The sequence below is a fragment of the Tachysurus fulvidraco genome, chromosome 23 (assembly GCF_022655615.1).
Source record: "Tachysurus fulvidraco isolate hzauxx_2018 chromosome 23, HZAU_PFXX_2.0, whole genome shotgun sequence".
NCBI classification, from domain to species: Eukaryota; Metazoa; Chordata; class Actinopteri; order Siluriformes; family Bagridae; genus Tachysurus; species Tachysurus fulvidraco.
This window is the reverse complement of record NC_062540.1, coordinates 7,645,163-7,668,867: the sequence shown is the minus strand read 5'-3', so window position 1 is coordinate 7,668,867 and position 23,705 is coordinate 7,645,163. Positions and strand designations below refer to the sequence as shown.

The 23,705-nt window shown below is 37.4% G+C and overlaps 1 protein-coding gene across 11 annotated transcripts in view; it reads left to right on the top strand.

The window, feature by feature from the left end:
• Window positions 1-2,475: 2,475 nt before the first annotated feature.
• The window catches only part of baz2a (bromodomain adjacent to zinc finger domain, 2A), a 76,224-nt gene continuing 54,994 nt past the window's right edge, over window positions 2,476-23,705 (top strand). For 8 of the 11 annotated variants that reach the window (XM_027145049.2, XM_027145050.2, XM_027145058.2 and 5 more), the window contains exons 1-4: window positions 2,476-2,640; window positions 4,635-5,306; window positions 16,553-18,067; window positions 20,209-20,568. In XM_027145049.2, coding sequence (XP_027000850.1) covers window positions 4,649-5,306; window positions 16,553-18,067; window positions 20,209-20,568 — 2,533 coding nt within the window. In that variant the 5' untranslated portion in view covers window positions 2,476-2,640; window positions 4,635-4,648. The remainder of the gene's footprint in view (window positions 2,641-4,634; window positions 5,307-16,552; window positions 18,068-20,208; window positions 20,569-23,705) is intronic. The other 3 variants (XM_027145055.2, XM_027145051.2, XM_027145060.2) reach the window with 3 other exon arrangements.

The following is a 23,705-nucleotide window of genomic DNA, read 5'->3' as shown; positions in this document are numbered from 1 at the left end:
TTTTTCCCGATTTTACTGCAAAAACTTTGAGTTTTTGCAGTAAAGAGTTTTTTGAGTTGACATTTCATCGATGTCCATCAGCAATTGTGAGAAATTCCAGGGTTGAAATTTGGATTTCTTCATCCAGCCAAGTTGCATATCACTTATAATACTGTGGAGAAACAGTTTAACTCGCCAGACCTGGCTAGAGAACGTCAACTACTATCTCATCAGTCAGTTTCTTGAATATCTGATAATGGTTATGTAAGTAGGGTGAAATAATCTTGTAACACTAGGCCCTAAGTATTATATCATGGGTCATCATGACCAAGACAATGTTCATGTTGTTTAAAGCATCTGGCAGGGTACTAAAAGGGTACTAAAAGGGTACTAAAAGGGTACTAAAATGTTTTTTGTACAAAAGACATGTTAAATATGTTACATATATTCAGTGTCTGTACATAAGTCGATCTTTGTTACAGATTCTCGATTGATGTAAATGTGTATGTGTAGTGTTGGTTTTTAGGCTGGGTTAAAGTGTGTCTGCCAATGACTGAGTTACTGTGTGTTTTTGTTATTGTTAAGGATTGGTATATTCTGTTGGTTTCCATCCTTTCTTTGTTGTTCTCTAATCGTAGGAGCAAGTTGTTCAGGATGGCTCCAATTGGAGTCTGCACATAGTTTTGCATTGTTTGGAGATGTGGATATTGTACGTGCTTGGTTGCTTGCGTCAAGTGGGGTGCATGTGGGTTTCTTTATCTTTCTTTGTTTCCCTAATCCAGTCTGTTTCACAAATAGATTTTTAACTTGGAATGTTAAAGGCATGGGTAACCACATTAAAAGATCAAAGATCTTTTCACATTTACAAGGGCTAAACACTGATATTGTTTTTCAGCAGGAGACACATCTGAGAAGTCAGGACCATTTTATGCTGAAATGCCCCTTATTATTTTGGTAATTTTACTAAGAATTGACTTTGTTTTCGTCTCCTGAAATTTTTCCGCAAATCGTAAAATTCTAAATCAATATTCAAGCACATTAAATTATATGCATTCTAATATAACGTTATACGTATAAATGTTGAGCCTGCCAAACAAGATGTGTAGGATCCATAAGCAGATATTTATTTAACATACAGACAAATCCAAAAACGGAATCCAACAGTGTAAATCTAATAACAGAATGAGCGAGGTAAAATGCCAATTTGGGGGGATGTTGTGGATCGTGCTGTTACAGCCACCCTGAATTACGCAGGGACACTAGACCTCTGTCAAAAGTGTTCCGCAAATGTTCAGTAATTTGAAAGGAATACTTGGTCTACTAAACAATTATAGTTTATTCATACAGCCTACAATATGACCCAGAGTCTGTCCCATCTAAATTTATGGACTGGAGCCTCTACTGGTGAATGGGTATGCCTTTTTGAAAGAAAGAAAAAGAGAATCTATCGATCTAGCATTTATGATGAATACATATGATTGTTTCATTGCAACAAATTGCACAGGGCTTAATAATAGTCCAAATGAATGCACACTATAACTGATTAAACCTATACATCATTTATTGGGAGATTTTAACATTGAAAACATCTGAAAACATTACATACTGACATATAGTCAGTACTTTGCTGCACAACTGTAAACCTGGAATCAGTACAAATCGAAAAAGGTGGAAACTAAGTGAAAAATTGGTGCTTAGGGATGTGAGTTGCCTAGTGCCGATTTGAGGACATTCCCACTGGATGAGTCAATTCTGTCAAAGCTTCACTTCAGCCCAGAACGTTTAGACATGTCGGAGCAATATGAGGTAAATGAGGCCCCTTACAACAGAAGACAGCCCTAGTGAAAGTCCAATGCAAAGTATTAAAATAAATGGTATGAATAATAAAGTATATATGGGATAGATTATCTGCTCAGAATTAGTCAGATGCTTAAACATTCACTAGATAATACTTCAACGTGCAGATGGACAATGATCTGAAATTAGTTTTTAAACAATCCAAGACCTTTTAAAGTGGAATGTTTTACAGGGGTTGTGCAAATGTCAGTCACCTGAGCTCAGGCCAGCCAAAACTGGTGAAAAGCCCCAAACTAGAAGGAACTGAAGATGTATGTAATTTCTACACCATTCAACTGATTTAGATACCCTTAAATTTAAGCTGAAAGTATAAAATCTAGTTATCATTTTATTTCTGAGTAAAAAAAAATACTATAGAAAATGTTCTATATGCACTATATGGCCAAACAACTAACCATCACACCCTTATGAGCATTTCCTGTCTTGAGGTGAGCTCAAACACTCTCCTAAACCTTGCCAACTGCATATTAAACCCTACAGAATAAAAATAGGATTAAAGTTCAAACGTTACAAAACTGTTGACGATATACTTTGTTTTTGCACATATTCATACAGTTGCTTGAATTGCTATACGCTAAGACATTGGGCTGTGTGGCTCTCCGTATTGCGTAACGGGCTAGGTACTTCCTCTTTGGTCTCGAGTTCTCGTCTGTGATCATAGCTGCGTTCAGAAAATAGCAGCCATGTTTGTTAATTTGAAACCTAGAGAAAGACTTTTTATGATTAAGGTCACTTCTGTCATCTTATAGATTGTAAGACCGGGATCCAAAGGCAGTGTTGTCTGTTTAATCGTAGGAATACGAGGTTAGGACATTTAAAATTATTTGTTGAGTAAAAACATTGGACCGTGTGGGCGATGATTAAAAAAATTCAGCCGTACCTCAATAAAACAATGTGTGGCACCAACAAAGGGTACATATTTGTAGCTGCCAGTATAGCATACTTATAATTTGCGATTTCTCCAAAAAAAAGATTGATCATATATATATATATATATATATATATATATATATATATATATATATATATATATATATATACACACACACACACATACATTTTACTTGAATAATTTTCTAGCCTTTGAATTTTGGTGCACCTTTGCTAACAATTTATCGATATAAATTTAGGTAACTAAAGGTAAGCACACGGATGATTTCACTACCAAACGCATGTGCTATTTATAACGAGATGTTATGGTGCACGCATTGAGGAGGAAAATACTATGCATGTAGACATTGTTACATTTCTTAAGAAAATAAATAGCATTGCATCACGCCGTTAACAGTGTTCTATAGGCCCAATACTACTGCGTAAACTACGACTTGTTAATCTGTGTCTGAGAGCTAAATTAATAACCATACCAAAGATGAAAGAAATGATCAAAGCAACTTGCTTAATTGTAGTATGTTTGATTGCCAATTCATTTTCTGACGTATGTTACATTAAGTTATAGATGCGAATATAAAGTGAGCAAGCTCTAAAAGTAATTTTTGCTTTCCTTTTATGTGTAATGTTACGTAGTAATGCTAACCCAATACAGTCTTCTCCGAAAGTATTGGAACACCAAGGCCTATTTTTATGTTCTTAGAATGAAGGCATGTCGGATTGAGCTCAAAAAATAAATATGAGACAGTAGCTTTTCTATCCTATTATGTATGTCTTGATGTGTTAAAATTTTAGAATAACACGTTTGCCATTTCCATATTTTAAGATTATTATTATTATTATTATTATTATTATTATTACAAGGGAGTTCCTGCGTATTATGGCATGTTTTAAAAAAAAAATTTTGATTGCCCAATCTTTCTTCGATGGCACGATAGAAACTGGTTCATGCTACACTCTTCGATTAATTCAATAACAATTAAGTAGACAGTTGGCATTCACCTATGAAGACTGCATTTGTTGTTAAAAAACAAAAACAAAGAAAACCTACACAAGGACCAGAAATCTGTGTTTTGGGTGAAAATTTAGCTATTTTGAAGACCAGAGATGATAAAACATTGATCTAGAAGCCTGGAAAACAATCACAAAACAAGAATTCTGGAAATTGGTGTTGTCAGGGGGTTCCAACTTTATGCAGTCATAGCAAGCAAAGGACATGCAATTTTCTAGGTTTTTTTGTGTGTGTATATATATATATATATGTATATATATATACATACATATATATATATATATATGTATGTATATTTATACACATATATATATATATATATATATATATATATATATATATATATATATATATATATATATATATAGAATATCACCTTGTTCTAGTTTGGCACATCTGTATGTAAATATAAGGACAAAACCTGAAATTCTGATACAAATATAACAGAAGAAACTCATATTCATGTTTTGATCTCAAACCTGAATAACGTAAGTGTATATCCAAACAAAAGAATTGTCCTTGTCCACCCAGTACTTTATAAGGGGACTGTATGTTATGTACATGTATATACATGCAGGGAATAAAAAAATACTTTATTATTTAGGTGAATGTAAGTAAGGTTATGTTCACACACACAGTGATTTTATCACTGCAAGTCACCAGTTGCTTTGCTATGACCTCTCCAATAGGCATTAATATTATTGATTGCTTTAGTAATAAGTGGTTATAAATCAGTGGTTGGCACAACTAGCATTCTACTTGACCATAAATCACTTTGCAATAAATTATGTACTTAATATAATTTGAGACAAAAAGCAAACAGTATGAACTGTAATAAATGTGTTATCCCTTGTTATCTTTGTGATATCTGTGAGTTTTTTTTTTATTTTATGTACAGATCTGAAGGGTGATATGAATGTGAATGGCATTACTGCTGCAGATGAGGGCAGTCAGTCTGGCCCCGACCCTCCTCCTTCCTCTTATCAGCATCATCAGTCCATCATGGAATATGACTACTTGTGGATACCAAACCATTATAATTCTGACATGGACTCTGGCTGTGGCACTGGCCATGGAACAGCCCAAAAACAGCAGCAATCCTCTCATGCCTTTCAGGGACACTATCCAATCAACAGGACCATAGGGAATTCTCAGCAAGCCCCAGTGACAAGAGACCAGCACTGGGGTCAGGGGTGTCCTGGCCAAGAGCAAGGGGAATCTGTGACCGTACCATATTCTCATGGCATCTATGGTGTATACCCAAACCAAGTGCTTAATCATCAACAGCAGCATTTTGGCATGGTGCCAAATGGAGCACCCTGTTATCAATCACAGCATACACTTCTTTCTTCAGAACAATTGGAACTGACACCACTGATGCCTACTGCACAGATGTTTACCACCCTACGAGGGAGTTTGCAACATCATCACATGGGCCATGGCAGTACTGATAGTTCCATGCCAGTGCAGGCATTAACGAGGTCACCAAATTCAAAGCATGATAATTGTTCCCCCCAGAGGAAGCAGAGTCCAGGGAGAGGCACTGTGGACCATTCTGCTGGGATTCAAGGTAAACATTATTTGCAAAGCACTAAATGATGTTAACTTATTAGGAGTATACATATCATATGCATATCTCATATTTTAATTCAATGCTAATTTTATATGTATGCATATAAAAAATATCTGAAAAAGATAATAAACTAGGTAAAAAGACTAGGTTATACAAAATAAAAAAATATTAATAATATAAAAAAGTATAAGGATGGCTAACCTAAGTGTGTGGTTGTTATTAGAGGCTTTTATGAAATAATTTTACTGTCTATGCACTGCCAACCATTGGCATTTATGCTGTTTATTTTGCCAGTCTTGCATTTTGCTTTGCGGTTAAATACCGGAAGATTTCGGGAGAAGCATTTCCTTCTGACAAGTAAAACAGAAGATGATTGACATACTAATCTTCAAATAATTAATCCTTAATTAATGATTTGTACAGGATAATTACTTTTGCAGTTCCTAAATTCACAGCTGGTAAAACACACATAGTCACACTCTCCTTAAACCTGAAATGGTTTTCCTTTCCCTTTTAGGCTAGCAATTCTGGACTAATAAATAATTTATCATTACTTTTTAAAAGAGAAAAATGAAGAGAAGGTAAATATCAATATCACAATGTTATTTGCAAAGTGAGAAGGCAGAGAAGCTTGTGCGTGTGAACACTGATAACAATTTTTTTTAAATAATTTTATTTAATGTTTTATATAACATATAATATGTTAATGTAGCTAGATCTAAACTAAGGACATAGCACAGTCCCCTCCAAAATTATTGGAACGGCAAAACCAGTTATTTTGTTGTGCCCCCCTGAAGCCATTTGGGTTTGCAAAATATTAATTTGAGGTGATGTATTAGAATAAAATCACTCAGTGGTAATATAGTTTTGGAACCAAGACCTTTAGCAAAGTAATGGAAAGGTCAAAGTGTGGAGAAAGAAAGGATCTGTTCATAATCATTTGTTGATGCCAGTGGAGGGATTTGCATGTCTTGGATTTGCATGGCTACTTTTGAATGGTCTCACTAAACTTTATTGATCATAAAATAATGATAGTCACAGAATAATGCATTTAGAAGACTACAATTAGTGTGGCAGTTTACAAAGAAACACATTACAAATTATTATGCAGAAATACAATATCACAATACACACTACCGATACAGCAATGGACTTCATCAACAAGACTTTTGGACTGGCCAATTCAGTCATCAGACCTTATCCCAATTGAGCATGCATTTCACCTTCAGAAGAGACTGAAGAGAGAAACACACAAAAACATAGAACAGCTGAACGAAGCTGGATATATAGCTGAATATAAACTTACTTTATGGCAAGATTATTTATTTATTTATTCATTTACTTACTTGGTTACTTACATATTCAAGTGTAGCGATTTTGGCTTGCGAAGCAAGGTAAATATTTATAAGTAATTATAACGTGTTATAGTGACTCCTAAATATTTTAACCTAAGTTGAAATTAACAGTAATGGAATTAACGTTACACTTATTTGGTCTGTTCGTCTGGCGAACAGGCCGTGTAACCTTTATTAATTCTATGAAAGCGGTATCTTCCCGGCCAAGAAAGATTCACTTCCCTTTTACTTTATACCGTAATTAAAATTAAATTAACTTAATAGAGCATGTAGTTCAGACCAGATGTTGCAGGTACCTTAAGTTTGTGAGCGATACTCAGAGACAATCACTTGTGGCACAAAAATATGGCATTTAATGAATGAGACAAACACAACATAAATCTAACTACACAAACAAACAAAATAAATAGGGAAAACGAAGATGAAAATAAAATAACACAAAAGAAATTAAAATTGGGGAAAGGGAGGAAGAGACTGGAAAGAAGAAATTAGAGAAAGGAAGGAAAGGAATGGCAAGCTTAGACTTCAAAATTAATTACACCCTAACTGGGAAATCATCACCGGAAACTTAAATTCACCTTAAGACAAAATACAAGGTTAATACTTAAAATACGCATCTAAATTGGTTGGTAAAGGAAACGGTTACTTGCATTGGCTTACTGCACAAGAGTCCGGATGCAACAGAGAAATCTCTGAAGAGTCAGTTGGGGGGGGGGTCAGACGTTCTTCCAAGTTCTCCTGAAGATCAGAGCAGTTGTCGTTCTTGGAAGTGAAGCTTGCTGGAACTTCTTTGAAGGAAGATGGAGTCGTCTCCAAGCTGTTCCGAAAGTCTGACCACGGATTGGTGGTGTTTGTGACAATTTAAAGGTCGCAAACTGCACCCATCTTTGGGGAGATGGCCAATACTACGGCCTGAGATTTCGGAGGGAAAAACTCCCTTTGTTTCAGGTGTCTGTGGGTGTGGTTTAGCTATCAAACTTTAAGATGACTTCAAATTTTTATCCAAGGTGTATTAAGACGGTATGGTGCCTTTTGTGCTCAAATAAAATACACCATTGTTTGAAAAAACGAGTAACCGATAATTTTGTGGTCATTTGGATACTAAACATGAAGGGTAATGATGGTATAAAGGCAGCGGTACATTACATACACAGATCAGTAATCAAAGTGTAACTGATGTTACTACAGTGTTGTATTCTGACACATGAATAAAACACACCCTTGTCAGGAAAGTAAGGAGTAAATAATTTTAAGTCAGGCAAGCCTTAACAGAAGAAACACATTACAACAGGGTTATAAGAATAAGAATCTAAGTGTATCTTATCTACTTGTTTTATTAGTAAAAGGAATGTTTCATTTTGTTGTGTGTGTGTGTGTGTTCTGGTTGAGGGCTCCTATGAGTTCAATCAGAGAAGTGGCATGGGGTTATCTGGTCTTTGTATAGACTCCAGTCATTCTGGAGCCAGTTATGTGTAAAACTGGGTTACTCATCGATGGATTGAAGATTATATGCTGAAGTTTAGGGTGCCTGGGACCTGAAATCTAAATGACCTGTACCAGACGCTACACAAGTATTTTTCCTAAACCAACAATATTGAAAACTAAAATTATGAACTCCTATATGAAAGTTGAACATCATTCAAGTTCAAAAAGTTTGTGGACACCTGATTAACACTTGTATGTGTACCTATACACAAAGCACGGTCCATGAAGTCATGGTTTGATAAGGTGGGTGTGGAGGAGCTTATATTGCCTGCAAAACAGGTCTCACCTCAACCCCAGATCTGTGTAAAAGGCCTACTTCCCTGTTTGCAGTGCCTTGCTCACTATTGTCTTCCGGTTAGTGGAAAACCTTTCCAGAAAAATGTAGGTGTTTATTATTAACAGCAGAGAGTGAACCAAATCTGTAATGAGTACGGGTACTACAGACTAAAGCTATAGTTCACTGTGACATTTCATAATGGGATTCATAGGTTTGTTGCTGGTTTCTAGTTGAAAGTGATGGTGTCAGTCTACTTTATATACACTATTTCATAGAAGTGAGTTCACCCCTCACATTTTTGAAAATATCTAATCTAATCTAATTTATCTTTTCATGTGACAAGACTGAAGAAATGACACTTTTCTACAATGTCAAGTAGTGGGTGAACTAGTTGCATAACAAGTGTCAATTTGCTGTCCCCTCAAAATAACTCAACACACAGCTATTAATATCTAAACCACTGTCCACAAAGTGAGTACACATCTAAGCCCAAAGTTTCAATATTTTGTGTGGCCACCAATATTTTCCATCACTGCCTTAACCCTCTTGGGCATGGAGTTCACCAGAGCATCAGAGGTTGTCCTCTTCCACTCCTCCATGATGACATCACAGAGCTACTGGAGGTTAGAGACCTTTTGCTCCTCCATCTTCCATTTGAGGATGACCCACAGATGCTCAACAAGATTTAGGTCTGGAGACATGCTTGGCCAGTCTATCACCTTTAACCACAGCTTCATTAGCAAGGCAGTGGTTGTTTTGGAGGTGTGTTTGGGGTTGCTATCATGTTGGCATACTGCCCTGTGGCCCAGTCTCCAAAGGGAGGGGATCGCGCTCTGCTTCATTATGTAACAGTACATGCTGGGATTCATGGTTCCCTCAATGAACTGTAGCTCCCCAGTGCCGGCAGCACTCATGCAGCCCCAGACCATGACACTCCCATGACCACGCTTGACTGTAGGCAAGACAAACTTGTCTTTGTACTCCTTACCTGGTTGCCGCCACACACACTTGACACCATCTGAACCAAATAAGTTTATCTTGGTCTCATCAGATCACAGGACATGGTTCCAGTAATGATGCTGACCATGTGCATGTCCATGCTTCTCTGGTCAACCGTAATAGTCATAGTCGGTGGTCTTTTGAAAACAGGATATTTTGAATGCAGCTAAATGAGAGAAGCTTTCACTTGCTCAGAATGGTCAGTAGTAGAATTAAAAATATAAAAAGATGTTCAGACTGATGGCAGATGTTCTGGACTTCAGAGTAGCTTTTATTGACCTAGGATTGCCCATGAAGGGTGTCTAATTGACAGAAACTATTTACAGTTTGTTTTGTTCAGCATTAAGTCAATGTCCCTGTGAAAACAGACTGTGCAGCCATATATTGTTAATTTAAGTCATGCAAATTAATGAGTTTGTATCATGTACTTCACATACTGTATTTGGGAAATCAAGCATTTAGCTGATCTAACTTAAGTGTTCAGTGTCACAATTGTAAACCATGTGGCCTGGAAATCCTGTAGAATCCATCTAATCAAATGACAACCTGAAGTGTGCTGTATGCATCATACAGTCAGGTCCATAAATATTGGGACAACGTTTTTGCTATCTCTCTGATGGGTTTGTTTTGTTTTTTCAGCCTAATGATGGCTTGCTTCACAGTTAACGAATGCTCTTTGGATCTCACCTTGGAGAGTTGACCCAATAGCACACTTGAAATGAACTCTGGACCTTTTATCTGCTCATTGTAATTGGTATAATGAGGGAATAACACACACCTGGCCATGGAACAGCTGAGAAGCCAATTGGCCCATTACTTTTGGTCTCTTAACAAGTGGGAGGCACATATGCAAACTGTTGTAATTCCTACACCATTCACCTGATTTGGATGTAAATGCCCTCAAATTAAAGCTGACAGTCTGCAGTTAAAGCACAACTTGTTCGTTTCATTTCAAATCCATTGTGGTGGTGTATAGAGCCAAAAAAGTTAGAACTGTGTTGATGTCCCAATATTTATGGACCTGACTGTATGTTCAGCCAATGGTTTTTGGGCATGATGTCTGAGGCTAACACTAGGCCATAAAAATTTTATTTGCTATTTTTTAATTGGTATTTGCTGCTTACGCATGATTGCACGTTTCTGTAAGTAACCAGTCTCATAATATTACTTGATATTAATACACTTGCGGATTGGAATTAAATAAGAAAATAAATAAATGCCTATGATTTGATAATTTTAGCAGTCATTGCATGAGTTTCAGCTGACAAAAGTTTTTACCCTAACTGTTGTGTGAGTATCATCTGATTTCTTAAACAACCATGTTAGAATAAGTATCCTGTGGTTGTGGAAAATGTATTATTTTGGTCCCGTCATTCATAGTCCTTAATCCGTTATGATCTGTATTTGCTTTAGTTAGGGTTGAAAAGTGGTGGAAAATTTACAGTAAATTTCTGGTAAATATCCACCTGGGGAATTTTAGGCAATTAAGGCAATTAAGAAGTGAAGTGACGTGACATACGGCTAAGTACAGTGACCTATACTCAGAATTTGTTCTCTGCATTTAACCCATCCAAAGTGCACACCCACAGCAGTGAACACACACACCGTGAACACACACCCGGTTCAGTGGGCAACCATTTATGCTGCGGCGCCCGGGGAGCAGTTGGGGGGTTCGGTGCCTTGCTCAAGGGCACCTCAGTTGTGACCGGCTCGAGACTGAAACCCACAACCTTTGGGTTACGAATCAGACTATCTAACCATTAGGCCACGACGACAGAGTGTATGCAATTAATTAGAAAATACTTGGGCATCACAGTTTACCTTCTTCGAGTTCTAAATGCTGGGTCCAGCTGATATCTCCAGACACTTTCTCAATTGACAATAGGTAATTTAATCATGACCTTGTGGCAGAGAGGTCAAGATAACAAAACTAGATACAGCTAAGCTATTAAATTTGAAGTTAAGTTAAAATGAAAATTTTATTATATTTATTTAACTTGCATTATATAAGTTAAATAACCCAAAAATAATTATTTCTACATTTCTACCCATGTCTAAAAAGTGACATTGAATCTCAATAAATTGCCAGTCATTTGCCCTGGGATGGAGTATACATAACACTCTCTTCAATCTTAAATCAATTATAATACAACAAGTTGGATAAAACCATGGAAAAATGTTTGTGAATCTATAAATAAACAATCTCTCCAGTTATAAAGTAATTACATCAAACATAGAGAGAGAAAAAGATTTCTCAGGCTTTCGCCGCCCAACGACTTGGAGTAAACATTTATACATTTTTAACCAGGCCAGAAAAGTGTGCGGTTTCATATGAAAATGCATTAGTGTGTGTCACTAATGCTTGGACTTGAATGCACAACAGAGAACAGTCTTGTAGTATACTTGCCTCTTACCCTGAGAGATGGTGGAACTAGTCGAGCAGTGCTGGTAGATCGGAGGTTGCGGGGTGCAGTGCGAGGAGTGATGAGGGCTTTGAGGTAAGAGGGAGCTGGTCCATTTTTGGCTTTGTAGGCCAGCATCAGTGTTTTGAATCGGATGCGTGCAGCTACCGGAAGCCAGTGGAGGGATCACAGCAGCGGGGTGGTATGCGAGAACTTTGGCAGGTTGAAAACAAGCCGGGCAGCTACATTTTGGTTCATTTGCAGAGGACGGATTGCGTTCATAGGTAGACCTGCCAGCAGTGCATTGCAGTAATCCAGTCTAGAAATGACAAGAGACAGAACAAGTACCTGAGCAGTCTGTGTGGACAAAAATGGCCAAATCCTTCTAATGTTGTAGAGAAGAAACCGACATGAGCGAGTCACATTAGCAACATGAGAGGAAAAGGACAGTTGATTGTCCATGGTTACCCCAAGGTTGCGAGCTGTGGCTGAAGGGGAGATCAGATCGTTGTGCAAGGATATAGCAAGATCATGACATGGGGATGAATCACCTGGGATGAACAGCAGTTCAGTTTTCCTAGGATTGAGCTTTAACTGATGAGCAGTCATCCATGATGAAATTTCTGCCAGACATGCTGAGATCCGGTCAGAAGCTGTGGCATCTGAGGGTGGGAAAGAGAAGATAAGTTGTGTATCATCAGCATAGCAGTGGTAAGAGAACCCATGGGATGAAATAACTTCACAAGCTTTTCCCTACCAAGGTTCGTTGTCCATTCACAGAGTATATCGCAACCAAGCCAGACAAATTTGGGATCAAATTCTGGATAGCCACGGATTTGGAGACCAAATATATCTGCAATGCATCTCCTTACTTGGGAAAGGACCCCAGTCTTCAGAAGGGAGAGAGGCTGGCAGAGTGTGTGGTCATGAATCTGATGGAGCCATTTTTGGATGATGGGAGAAATGTCACGATGGACAATTTCTTTACTTCACTGTCACTGTCACACAGACTGCTGCAGTGCAAAACAACGCTACTGGGCACGGTGAATAAAGTCCGGCGTGAACTTCCTCAACTTGCAAAAGACACTGCACAGCGAAAGGTATTTTCCACTTTAGTGCTTAAAAGTGGCAGTGTCTCCTTGACAATTTATGCACCTAAAAAAAACAAGACTGTGTGTGTTCTAAGTTCCATGCACCACCGAGTCTGCAAACACTGTAAAGTTTGAAACACTTTAAAACAGACTTTTGTATCCATATATTGTCAATGTGTGTATTTTGTATAAATACGGCAGAAATTTCTGAAGGTTTCCATGTCACACACAAAGGTTCGGCCTGCCTTGGTGTAAGCTAACAAATGCAAATGTGCCAGGCCTCACAGGTAATGGGTGTGTTTGCACAACAAAAGCAGGAGAACAATGGAGCCGAATGGGTGCTAGTAGGTGTGATGTCTGGGAATTTACTCTTACCCTCTCTCTGAGTAAGAGGGATGGTGGGACCTGTTGAGCACTGCTGGCAGCTCTGAGGGTGTGAGGTGCAGTGCAAGGAGTAATAAAAGCTTTGAGGTAAGGAGGAACTGGTCCATTTGTGTGCAAGAAAGTGACATGAACATATTACATTAGCAACATGCAAGGAAAAGGAAAGTTGATTGTCCATGATTTCCCTAAGGTTGTGAGCTGTGACTGAAGGGGAGATCAGATTGTTGTGTAGGGATATTGCAGATCCTTATGGTGAGCCGTCATCTACGATGATATGTCTGCCAGACATGCTAAGATCAGAAGCTGTGGTATCTGAGGGTGGGAAATAGAAGATAAATTGTGTATCATCAGCATAGCAGTGGTAAGAGAAAACTTTACTAAGAGAGTGAGTATACAGGGAGAAAAGAAAAGGACCAAGTACTGAACCCTGTGGGACATGAGTGGAGAGTCTGAGTGGAGCAGCTGTCACTCCTTTCCATGTTACCTGATATGAGTGACCTTCCAGATAGGAAGCAAACCATTGTCTTCAGCAAACTTTTTGCGGGCTTTCTTGTGCATCATCTTTAGAAGAGGCTTCCTTCTGGGATGACAGCCATGCAGACCAATTTTGACTTGACATAGATCAGCAAAGATAAACCCTTATCAACAAAACAAGGTAGTATATAGTCTGAACCTGACTATAACAGTCTAAAGCCAAAAATCTGTTTGGCAGTAAAATCATCTTAATACAACATGCCATTATTAAAAGCCACCCTTCAACAGACACGAACCTACAAACAACATCCCCATGTGCCATCTTCATATACACATGGACAAAATTGTTGGTACCCTTTGGCCAATGAAAGAAAAACTCACAATGGTCACAGAAAAAACTTTAATCTGACAAAAGCAATAATAAATAAAAATTCTATGAATGTTAACCAATGAAAGTCAGACATTGCTTTTCAACCATGCTTCAACAGAATTATTTAAAAAATAAACTCATGGAACAGGCCTAGACAAAAATGATGGTACCCCTAACTTAATATTTTGTTGCACAACCTTTTGAGGCAATCACTGCAATCAGACGATTCCTGTAACTGTCAATGAGACTTCTGCACCTCTCAGCAGGTATTTTGGACCACTCCTCATGAGCAAACTGCTCCAGTTGTTTCCGGTTTGAAGGGTGTCTTTTCCAGACGGCATGTTTCAGCTCCTTCCAAAGATGCTCAATAGGATTGAGGTCAGGGCTCATAGAAGGCCACTTTAGAATAGTCCAATGTTTTCCTCTTAGCCATTCTTGGGTGTTTTTATCTGTGTGTTTTGCAAGACTCATGACCTGTGACTGATACCAAGCTTTCTGACACTCTCCAGCACATTTCTCTCTAGAATCCCTTGATAGTCTTCAGATTTCATTGTACCCTGCACATATGCAAGACACCCTGTGCCAGATGCAGCAAAGCAGCCCCAGAACATAACAGAGCCTCCTCCATGTTTCACAGTAGGGAAAGTAGTGTTCTTTTTTTGATATGCCTAATTTTTCCATCTGTGAACATAGAGCTGATGTGCCTTGGCAAAAAGTTCTATTTTTGTCTCATCTGTCCATAGGACATTCTCCCAGAAGCTTCGTGGCTTGTCAACATGTAGTTTGGCATATTCCAGTCTAGCTTATTTTATGATTTGTTTTCAACAATGGTGTCCTCCTTGGTCGTCTCCCATGTAGTCCACTTTGGCTCAAACAACGACGGATGGTGCGATCTGATACTGATGTTCCTTGAGCATGAAGTTCACCTTGGATCTCTTTAGAAGTCTTTCTGGGCTCTTTTGTTACCATACGAATTATCCGTCTCTTTGATTTGTCATCAGTTTTCCACCTGCGGCCATGTCCAGGGAGGTTGGCTACAGTCCCATGGATCTTAAATTTCTGAATAATATGTAGTCACACTGTAGTCACAGGAACATCTAGCTGCTTGGAGATGGTCTTATAGCCTTTACCTTTATCATGCTTGTCTATAATTTTCTTTCTAATCTCCTGAGACAACTCTTTCCTTCACTTCCTCTGGTCCATGATGAGTGTAGTACACACCATGTCACCAGACAACACAGTGACTACCTGGAGCCCTATATATAGGCCCACTGACTGATTACAAGATTGTAGACACCTGTGATGCTAATTAGTGGACACACCTTGAATTAACATGTCCCTTTGGTCACATTATTTTCAGTCTTTTCTAGGGGTACCATCATTTTTTCTAGGCCTGTTCCATGAGTTTATTTTTTTAAATAATTCTGTTGAAGCATGGTTGAAAAGCAATGTCTGACTTTCATTGGTTAACATTCATAGAATTTTTATTTATTATTACTTTTGTCAGATTAAATTTTTTTCTGTGACCATTGTGAGTTTTTCTTTCATTGACCGAAGGGTACCAACAATTTTGTCCACGTGTGTATGTTCTCACGGGTTTTTAGAAGCCACAATCTAAACAATCCAACAATATTGGAAAAACAGCTGTTATAAAGTTTATTATAATATAACCTGAATTCTCATAGCAAGTATGGAATAACCTATGTTGGCATAACCATTGGTAGAAGTAGACAAAAAGTTCCAAAGATGTCAGTTTAAAAATGCAGTTTTAGAGCAGTTTAGTACAGAGCCTCAATGTACTTAGGACACAAAGAGTTTCACTGATTTTAATATCAGTTTAAAAGTTTAAGAAATTAACTCCATCTCGAGTTTTTGGCATATTTTTGGCAAATTAAAAGAAAACTGAACATTACCATGGTCATTTATATAATATTTTATCTGAAATGGCAATTATTGTTAATTACCAGCTGCATTTTGTTCATGTTTATTTGTATACACACTGGACATTGTCTAAAAAACCTTACAGAAATATAAAAATTAATGTCAAATTAAATTTAGATTTATACCTAATAAGCAAACCTAGGGCAATGGTGGAAAGAAAACCTACATGAACATTTGTGAGGGTTTGTCAGATATAGTAATATTGTTATCTACAAGTTTAGCTATTGATTTGTCTGGTTTTAATTTTTTTTCTTATATTCTATATTTTACCATTGAAATAATTCAGGAATACAAAATGCACACATGGAACATATTAAAATATAATGTTGAATTATGCTATTGAAAAGATACCTTTAGCACATGAAGCACTTAAAATTTCTAGACTTGTTTAAATACATTTTTGATTTTTTTTTTAATTTCTCTCATGGTTTAGTAAACTAATTTATCTTTTCTTGTTGACTCCAGTCTGTAGAAATGATTCCAAACAAGAAGTGGATCAAGATTACAGTGATAGTAAGAAAATATCTGCCACTCAACAGCTGTTCCCAATAGACAGTTTATCTGTGAAGGCCTCAGGAACTTCCCTGCTCCCTACCAATGAGCATAATTTGCAAGCCCAGCAGTTGGTTGACATTGAAACTACTTTCAAGGAATTGAGTCAAAATCCTGTCTGTGCCACTTCAGTGTCAGCGGCAACAACATTTCATCAGACCATTTCTGAGCCTACTCTGGTAGCACTTCGACCTTTGTCAGTGAAGCCTTCAGTATTGGCAAAGCCTGGAATAAGCACACCATCAGCATTGAGTACCACACCTCAATTACTTGCCACACCTTCTTTAAAAGTCCAACCACTAAGTCCTCCTATGTCTCCATCTATTGTTACACTGCCTGCAACAATTTCAACTTTAATATCTGATAGTTCTCAAATGAGTCAAGGCATCAAAGGATCTCCGAGACAGTCTCTGGCATCACATTTCAAAACCTCTGCAGTTCAACATGTAGACCTTTCACATGTAGTAGACAATCCAGATTCTAAGGGTCTACAGGTTACTCAGTCACCTTTATCTCAAAGTACACATCTTCCTGTACTCCCCAGACCTTCTTACTCTTTGGCACCTATGCAAAGGGCTTTGATAACCCCTCCTAATTTCCCAAGCCCTCAAACAAATCTTTTGACTGATACAGCTATTGATAATTCTATTCCTCATACATTCCCTACATCTATTTCTGTTGCCTCTTCTTTTCCTTTTAGTGCTTCTGTTTCTTCCGAAAAGCTTTTATCTGCTCAGACGTTATCTGAGTCGCCCCTTGTTATAGCTAATACAAATGCTGTATTATCTACTTGTCAGGAAACAGATCATGCAGCTTTTCATGATTCGGAGCAGCATTCTGATATGACATGTTGTCCATTAAAAACCAAGAATATATCTGAATTAAGCTGGACTTACCATAAAGTCAATGTCACAGGTTCAGTGTGTAAATCGGAGGGCCACTCCAGTAAAGTTCCTGATAAAATCCCAGAGTCATCTTTGAGTATCCCCTATACAGAAGAACCAGATAAAAATATTTTACCTGTTGTTAAAAAGGATGTATGTACCAGCAAGGACCAATCCACTTCTGGAAAAAATGCCCTAAATGATATAAGGGAAACAGAGACTAATAATTGTATATCTTTGGCTGGGATAGTTTATGTTAATAGGTCTGAAGCAGTGGATTGTTGTGTGCACAGCCAGGATGAAAGTTCCTTAATGTTAGAAGATAGGTCCATTATCAACAAATTGGGAGATATGTTGCCAGAAAATGACCAGACAGATGACACTGCTTGTAAAACTGATGCAGTGGATCTGACCACTAAGAACTCCAATGACGTGACATCTCTGAAGGATAATTCTCAGATTCATAATTCCTTAGATGACTCCCCACAGGCTGACATCTCACAGCATTCATCTTTAAATGACTTCACTGGAAAGTGTAATAAAGGTAAGGGTGTGTTAATTTGATTTATAAAAATCTGGGAATGAATACTTTGGGATGTGCTTATTCTTATAACTATATGCTCAATAATTGATCAAATTAGTCATGTAATCATAACGTGACTGCTTGAAAAGTTTGCACTCCAATAAATGTAGTTATTTTTGTTATAGAAATGTTTTATATTTGTATTTTGATTTCATATTAGTAAATCATAGGTTGCTGAAAAGACTTGTGGCCTCAGACTAATAAGGTTTTAGCTGGCATTTACGCACATTAACTCATCATTAAGAGTTTTGTGTTATGTTTTATTTCATAATAATTTTCTGAATGTGACCACACTTAAAATGTACTCTTATTGTATTGTTTGTTATTGTTTAGTAAACTAAAAGTGTAGATTTGTAGTTCTCAAACTGTTGATGCCAAATGGACATTATGAATTAATTTTATTATCATCATATTTTATATTATCATAATTTTGTGTTGTTCTAGGCTTGATTTATAATTTACATGCACATGCAGAAGAGGTGTCAATTTCAGCAGTATGTTCGAAATCTTGCAACATTTTCTAAGACAAGCTATAAAACCTGTGTTTCTTATTAAAACTTTCCACTAATTATCATTACCATGATGATAAAATGGGTCTATAATAGTACACAGGAGTACAATGAGGGAGCAATGATGAGAGGCAATGATGGTTTGTTTAGCTGAGTTAGATGGAAATTGAATTTTGGTTGTAATTCCTATGCTAATGTATTGTCTTATGATATTGAAAAAGACTTAAATAACATGTACACTCACAAATGTACAATTTAATTCTACCTTACCTGAAAGTGACTTCCAGTAAACAATTTAGAATATTACCACACAAAATCTGTCTTTGATGTTTCTAACTTGTAAAATAAATGCATTAAACAAATAAAAAAAATAATAAAAGACTTGTAAATCAAGTGAATGTGAGTTCTACTAGTTTTAAAGCTTGTAATCTCAAAACTGCTCTTAATCAAGATCAAACCTTATAATACGCAACTTTAGTGTGACGTGTTTTGGATCTGTATGATGTATTTTTGACAGAATTCTACGGAAAGTTGTTAAAAATATTATCTACAGGTAGTGGACAATGAAACGGAAACTGGTTTTAGACCACAGATCAGTTTGTCTTGGAAATGACAAAGACAAGTCTCACATTGGTCGGATAACTTTGTGTTATTGGTGGAGAAAAATGTTCTCTCACGGACTCCTATAAAAAAACACCTCAAAAATGGATTTATAATATGCAGACCTGGTGACTCAATATTGACTCTGTGGAGCTTCCAACAAACAGAATTGCTGAAAACAGGAGAGTAAGGGTCTGCATTTAATTCTGCAGTGGATTGGGAAGCTGTGATTCTCTGTCATCATTCTTTTGCTTTGACAGTTATTCCTGTTGGATGTAGTTTGTCATTCATGACTGTATGAGATGCAAGTGAGCTGTGCAGAAGCAATTTGTCCTCTTTTGAACTCTGATATGTCTCCCATTGTGTTGAGTGGATTGCAATTTTTTATGTACAGCTGTGCTATTGCTCTGCTAATTCCAACTTCACATTATACTCTCACTTACCGAATGTGAAATCAGTAAAAGTTGGCAACTAGGCTGTGCATATATAGCCTGCTACACTATATCTGTTGGTTTGTTTCATTGTCTAAGCCCTGTATAATACTTAAGGGTTGTAGAGTGGTATTTGGAAATATTTGTATTATATTACTCTTTTTCTTATAGCCAACAAAATAGATGGTAAGGAGAAAATTAATGATGTCTGGTCCTGGTATGGTGTGAATTATACCATCCTTGTATTAGCAGGGTTAGGGTAGGGCTAACCTAACCCTAACCCAGAGGATCACAGGGAATCACTCGTACATACGTTGTATATATCAGGCTTTTATCATCTACCACCCCATGTTCTATGTCAAAGAAGATAGCATGCAAGCTTAAACCAATGCAAACATTTTCTGACCAAGGGACAATTAAAGATAATCTCTTTATTGTCATTCAATACTTTTAAACTATTACAAGATTCAATTAAAGAAACTTGTTTAGTAGTCTGATTAAACTCTACTAAATTGTTTTTACTTTTTTACTGCATAATAATTTTAAACATTCTGTGTCTCAGGTTTATTAAAAGACATTAAGAAAAAGAGAATAAAGTCATCATCAAAAGCTCCCAAAGATGAAAAGGTGAAGGGGAAAAAGAAAAAAGAAGAGAAATTACTGACATCAAAGAAGAGCAAATCTGAGGTGCCTGCTTCTGCCAGCTGTCTTCATGATGGAGCTTCATCACTTCTGCTTAAAGGAGGTTTTATAACTGACTTACAATTGACCCATAATGTTACGTACCCTGTTTTAAAATCTGAAAATATAAGGAAATCCAAAACGAAAGAAACTGCTGGAAAGTGTTCAAAGCCATCCAAAATCAAAGTTGTTTTGGATGAAAAAGCAAAGGAAGGCAACGATGACAGCAGCGTGATAACAGGTTACAAATATAATTTTTACTTGCTTCAGGGGCATTTTATAAATAAAGGGAGCACTGAAAGATTCAGTGGGCACAAGCTAGTCAGTGTTATAGCAGAATCTGTTAGGCTGGGGTTAGGTTTGACTCTGGAAACTGATGTGTGTGGAAGAAGACTTGTAAGGCAGGCAGTTTTTCAAAAAGAGCTTCTGACTCTCTTTTATTTTTTAAACCAAGTATTTTTTTAGCAGATGTTTAAACTACATCATCACAAATGAAAATGGGTGACACTAGTTCAGGCATTCACCTCGTACAAATTCAGATAGGTCTAGGGTTCAAGGTGACACCTGCAGAAATGTAGTAAATACAACCCTTACCTAACATAGAGGCATTGATTACATACTTGCTCACTATACCACAATAGTTACACCTTGCTTCATTATGTTACCAACTGCAGAAATTATGATTTGGATGTATGTATGATTAATCTTCATGATAAAAGCTCTCAGTATCCTAGCAGGGGCAACTGCTTTTTAGCTACTTAGAAAATTAAATATCCTTTACAAGAGCCTTTGAACTGCCTGACACAAGGGAGACCCAAGCCTTAATAAATCACCAACATATTTTACTATGGGTATTAGATGTTTTTCCTATTATACTGCAGACTTGTGTTTCCAAACAAGCTGACAATGTGCAAGACCAACTAGTAGATAGACCAACTAGATAGTCTTGACTGACCAAAATTCATAAAGCCAACTGTAGTTTTAATCAGGCATGGTGAAACCAGGTGCCCAAACATTCAGTTATGAAAATGGTATTTAATAGTTGACTTTGAAAATTGATGATTATAAAAATAATTTAAACTCTGCAATTTTAAAGATAGAATTTTTACAATTACTTGTATTATGTTTTTAATTGGGGGGCATGGTGGCTTAGTGGTTAGCACGTTTGCCTCACATCTCCAGGGTTGGGGATTCGATTCCCGCCTCCACCTTGTGTGTGTGGAGTTTGCATGTTCTTCCCGTGCCTTGGGGGTTTTCTCCGGGTACTCCGGTTTCCTCCCCCGGTCCAAAGACATGCATGATAGGTTGATTGGCATCTCTGGAAAATTGTCCGTAGTGTGTGTGTGTGTGCGCGCGTGTGTGTGTGAATGAGAGTGTGTGTGTGTGTGCCCTGTGATGGGTTGGCACTCCATCCAGGGTGTATCCTGCCTCGATGCCCGATGATGCCTGAGATAGGCACAGGCTCCCTGTGACCCGAGAAGTTCGGATAAGCGGTAGAAAATGAACGAATGAATGAATGAATGATTTTAATTTATCTTAAAGGTATGTTAACTGCTGTATTTTGACTGTATTTGAGCTAATTATCAATAACCCATTTGCCATATACAGCATGACAGAAGGATTTTTATATGTATTACCTCATACTTATGCTGCAAGGAAATAGAATATGGATTAAGGTAACAAGAGATATTCTTGGAATTGATAGCAAATTAAAAATTACTTTTTTCAACAATGGCATTTTTTTAAACAAAGTCTTTTTAATGATTTAGTTTCAGTTTCACATTTAAATTAACACAGCAACAAAGAAAACACACACACACCCCCCCCCCCCTACTGGATCAATAAGAAATATAAACAATAGTAAGGCCTCTAGGTAACATCATACAATTCTTAACACAGGCATGTGTAGACAATTACACAAAATTGTCAGTTGACACATTTTCAAAATAAGACATAAATGGCATCCACATGTTATAAAACTTCTCAACCGACCCTTTAATACTGTATCTAATCTTTTCCAAATGTATATGACACATGACCTTTCTAATCCAGAGTCCATATGTCGGTGGGCGTGAATCCTTCCACCTACACAAAATAAGTCTTCTAGCTAGCAGAGAGCAAAAAGCGATCATGTTCACCTGGCACCTGCTAAAAGAGGCATCCACCTTGATCACCCCAAATAATGCAGTCAAAGGGCATGGGTGCACAGTTTTTCCACATATTTTGGAAAATGCATCAAAATAGCCAATATCCATGAAGTTTTGAACAAGTCCAAAACATGTGAAGAAGTGTAGCGGGTGTTTGCTTGCAGCGATCACATGCAGGATCCAAGTCCAACTTTATCTTGGACAGTTTGTCTTTGGACCAATGTAGACGGTGTTCCACTTTAAACTGAGTGACAGCATGTCTCAGACACACCGAAGATGAGTGAATGTTCTGTATGACCTTTTGCCAGACCACGTCCGATATGTCTTCATCCAAGTCAGATTCCCACCTGTGTTTCAGAATGTCCAGATTGGTCACATGGAATGAACTGAGCAGTGTGTAAATGCTGCTCAGGACCTGTTTAGTGTCTATCCTACAATCAAATATCTTATCCATAAGGGTCTGAGCTGGACACTGAGGAAAACAATCAGAATTGACCATAACAAAGTTTCTCAATTGCAAATATCTAAAAAACTGTGATTTTTTAAATATTAAATTTCTCTACCAGTTGTTCAAATGAGGCAAACTTATTGTCAATGTACAGATTATACAGTGAACGAAGTCCATTCAAAGCCCAACTATCAAAAGCTTCATCAGTTACCGAAATAATAACCTGACTAAATCTGGCAAAGGGGAATGGCTATATTCCCTGTCCACACACAATATCTCGTCTGTCAACAATCTTAACCATTCAGAGCTTCTCCTCTTCTTGTTAGCCATGGGCGGTATATTGATTGAGAATCTGAAAAACACAATTTCATACCGAGGGGCCCATGGTCTGAAATGACTATGGCGCCATAGTCACATTCCCTCACCAAGTGTAGAATTCTATTGTCGATGAAAAAATAATCAATTCGGGAGTACGTCTTATGAACAGAGGAGAAAAATGAATATGCCCTCGAGGTAGGATGCCACACGTCAGCCACACCATACTTTTCCAGAAATGATTTGATCGACTGAGCAGACTTAGTAAGGGTTGTTTTTCCGGCTGCACTCCAATCTAGCGATGAGAGCACACAATTAGTGTCTCCACCAATTATGAGACTGTGTGTAGACATATCTGGCATATTTGAAAGTAATGTGTTAAAAAAGGTATAATCATCCCAGTTTGGTGCATAAACCGAGACTAAGACAACTGGAAGTGTGTACAATTTCCCTACCATGAGAACCACC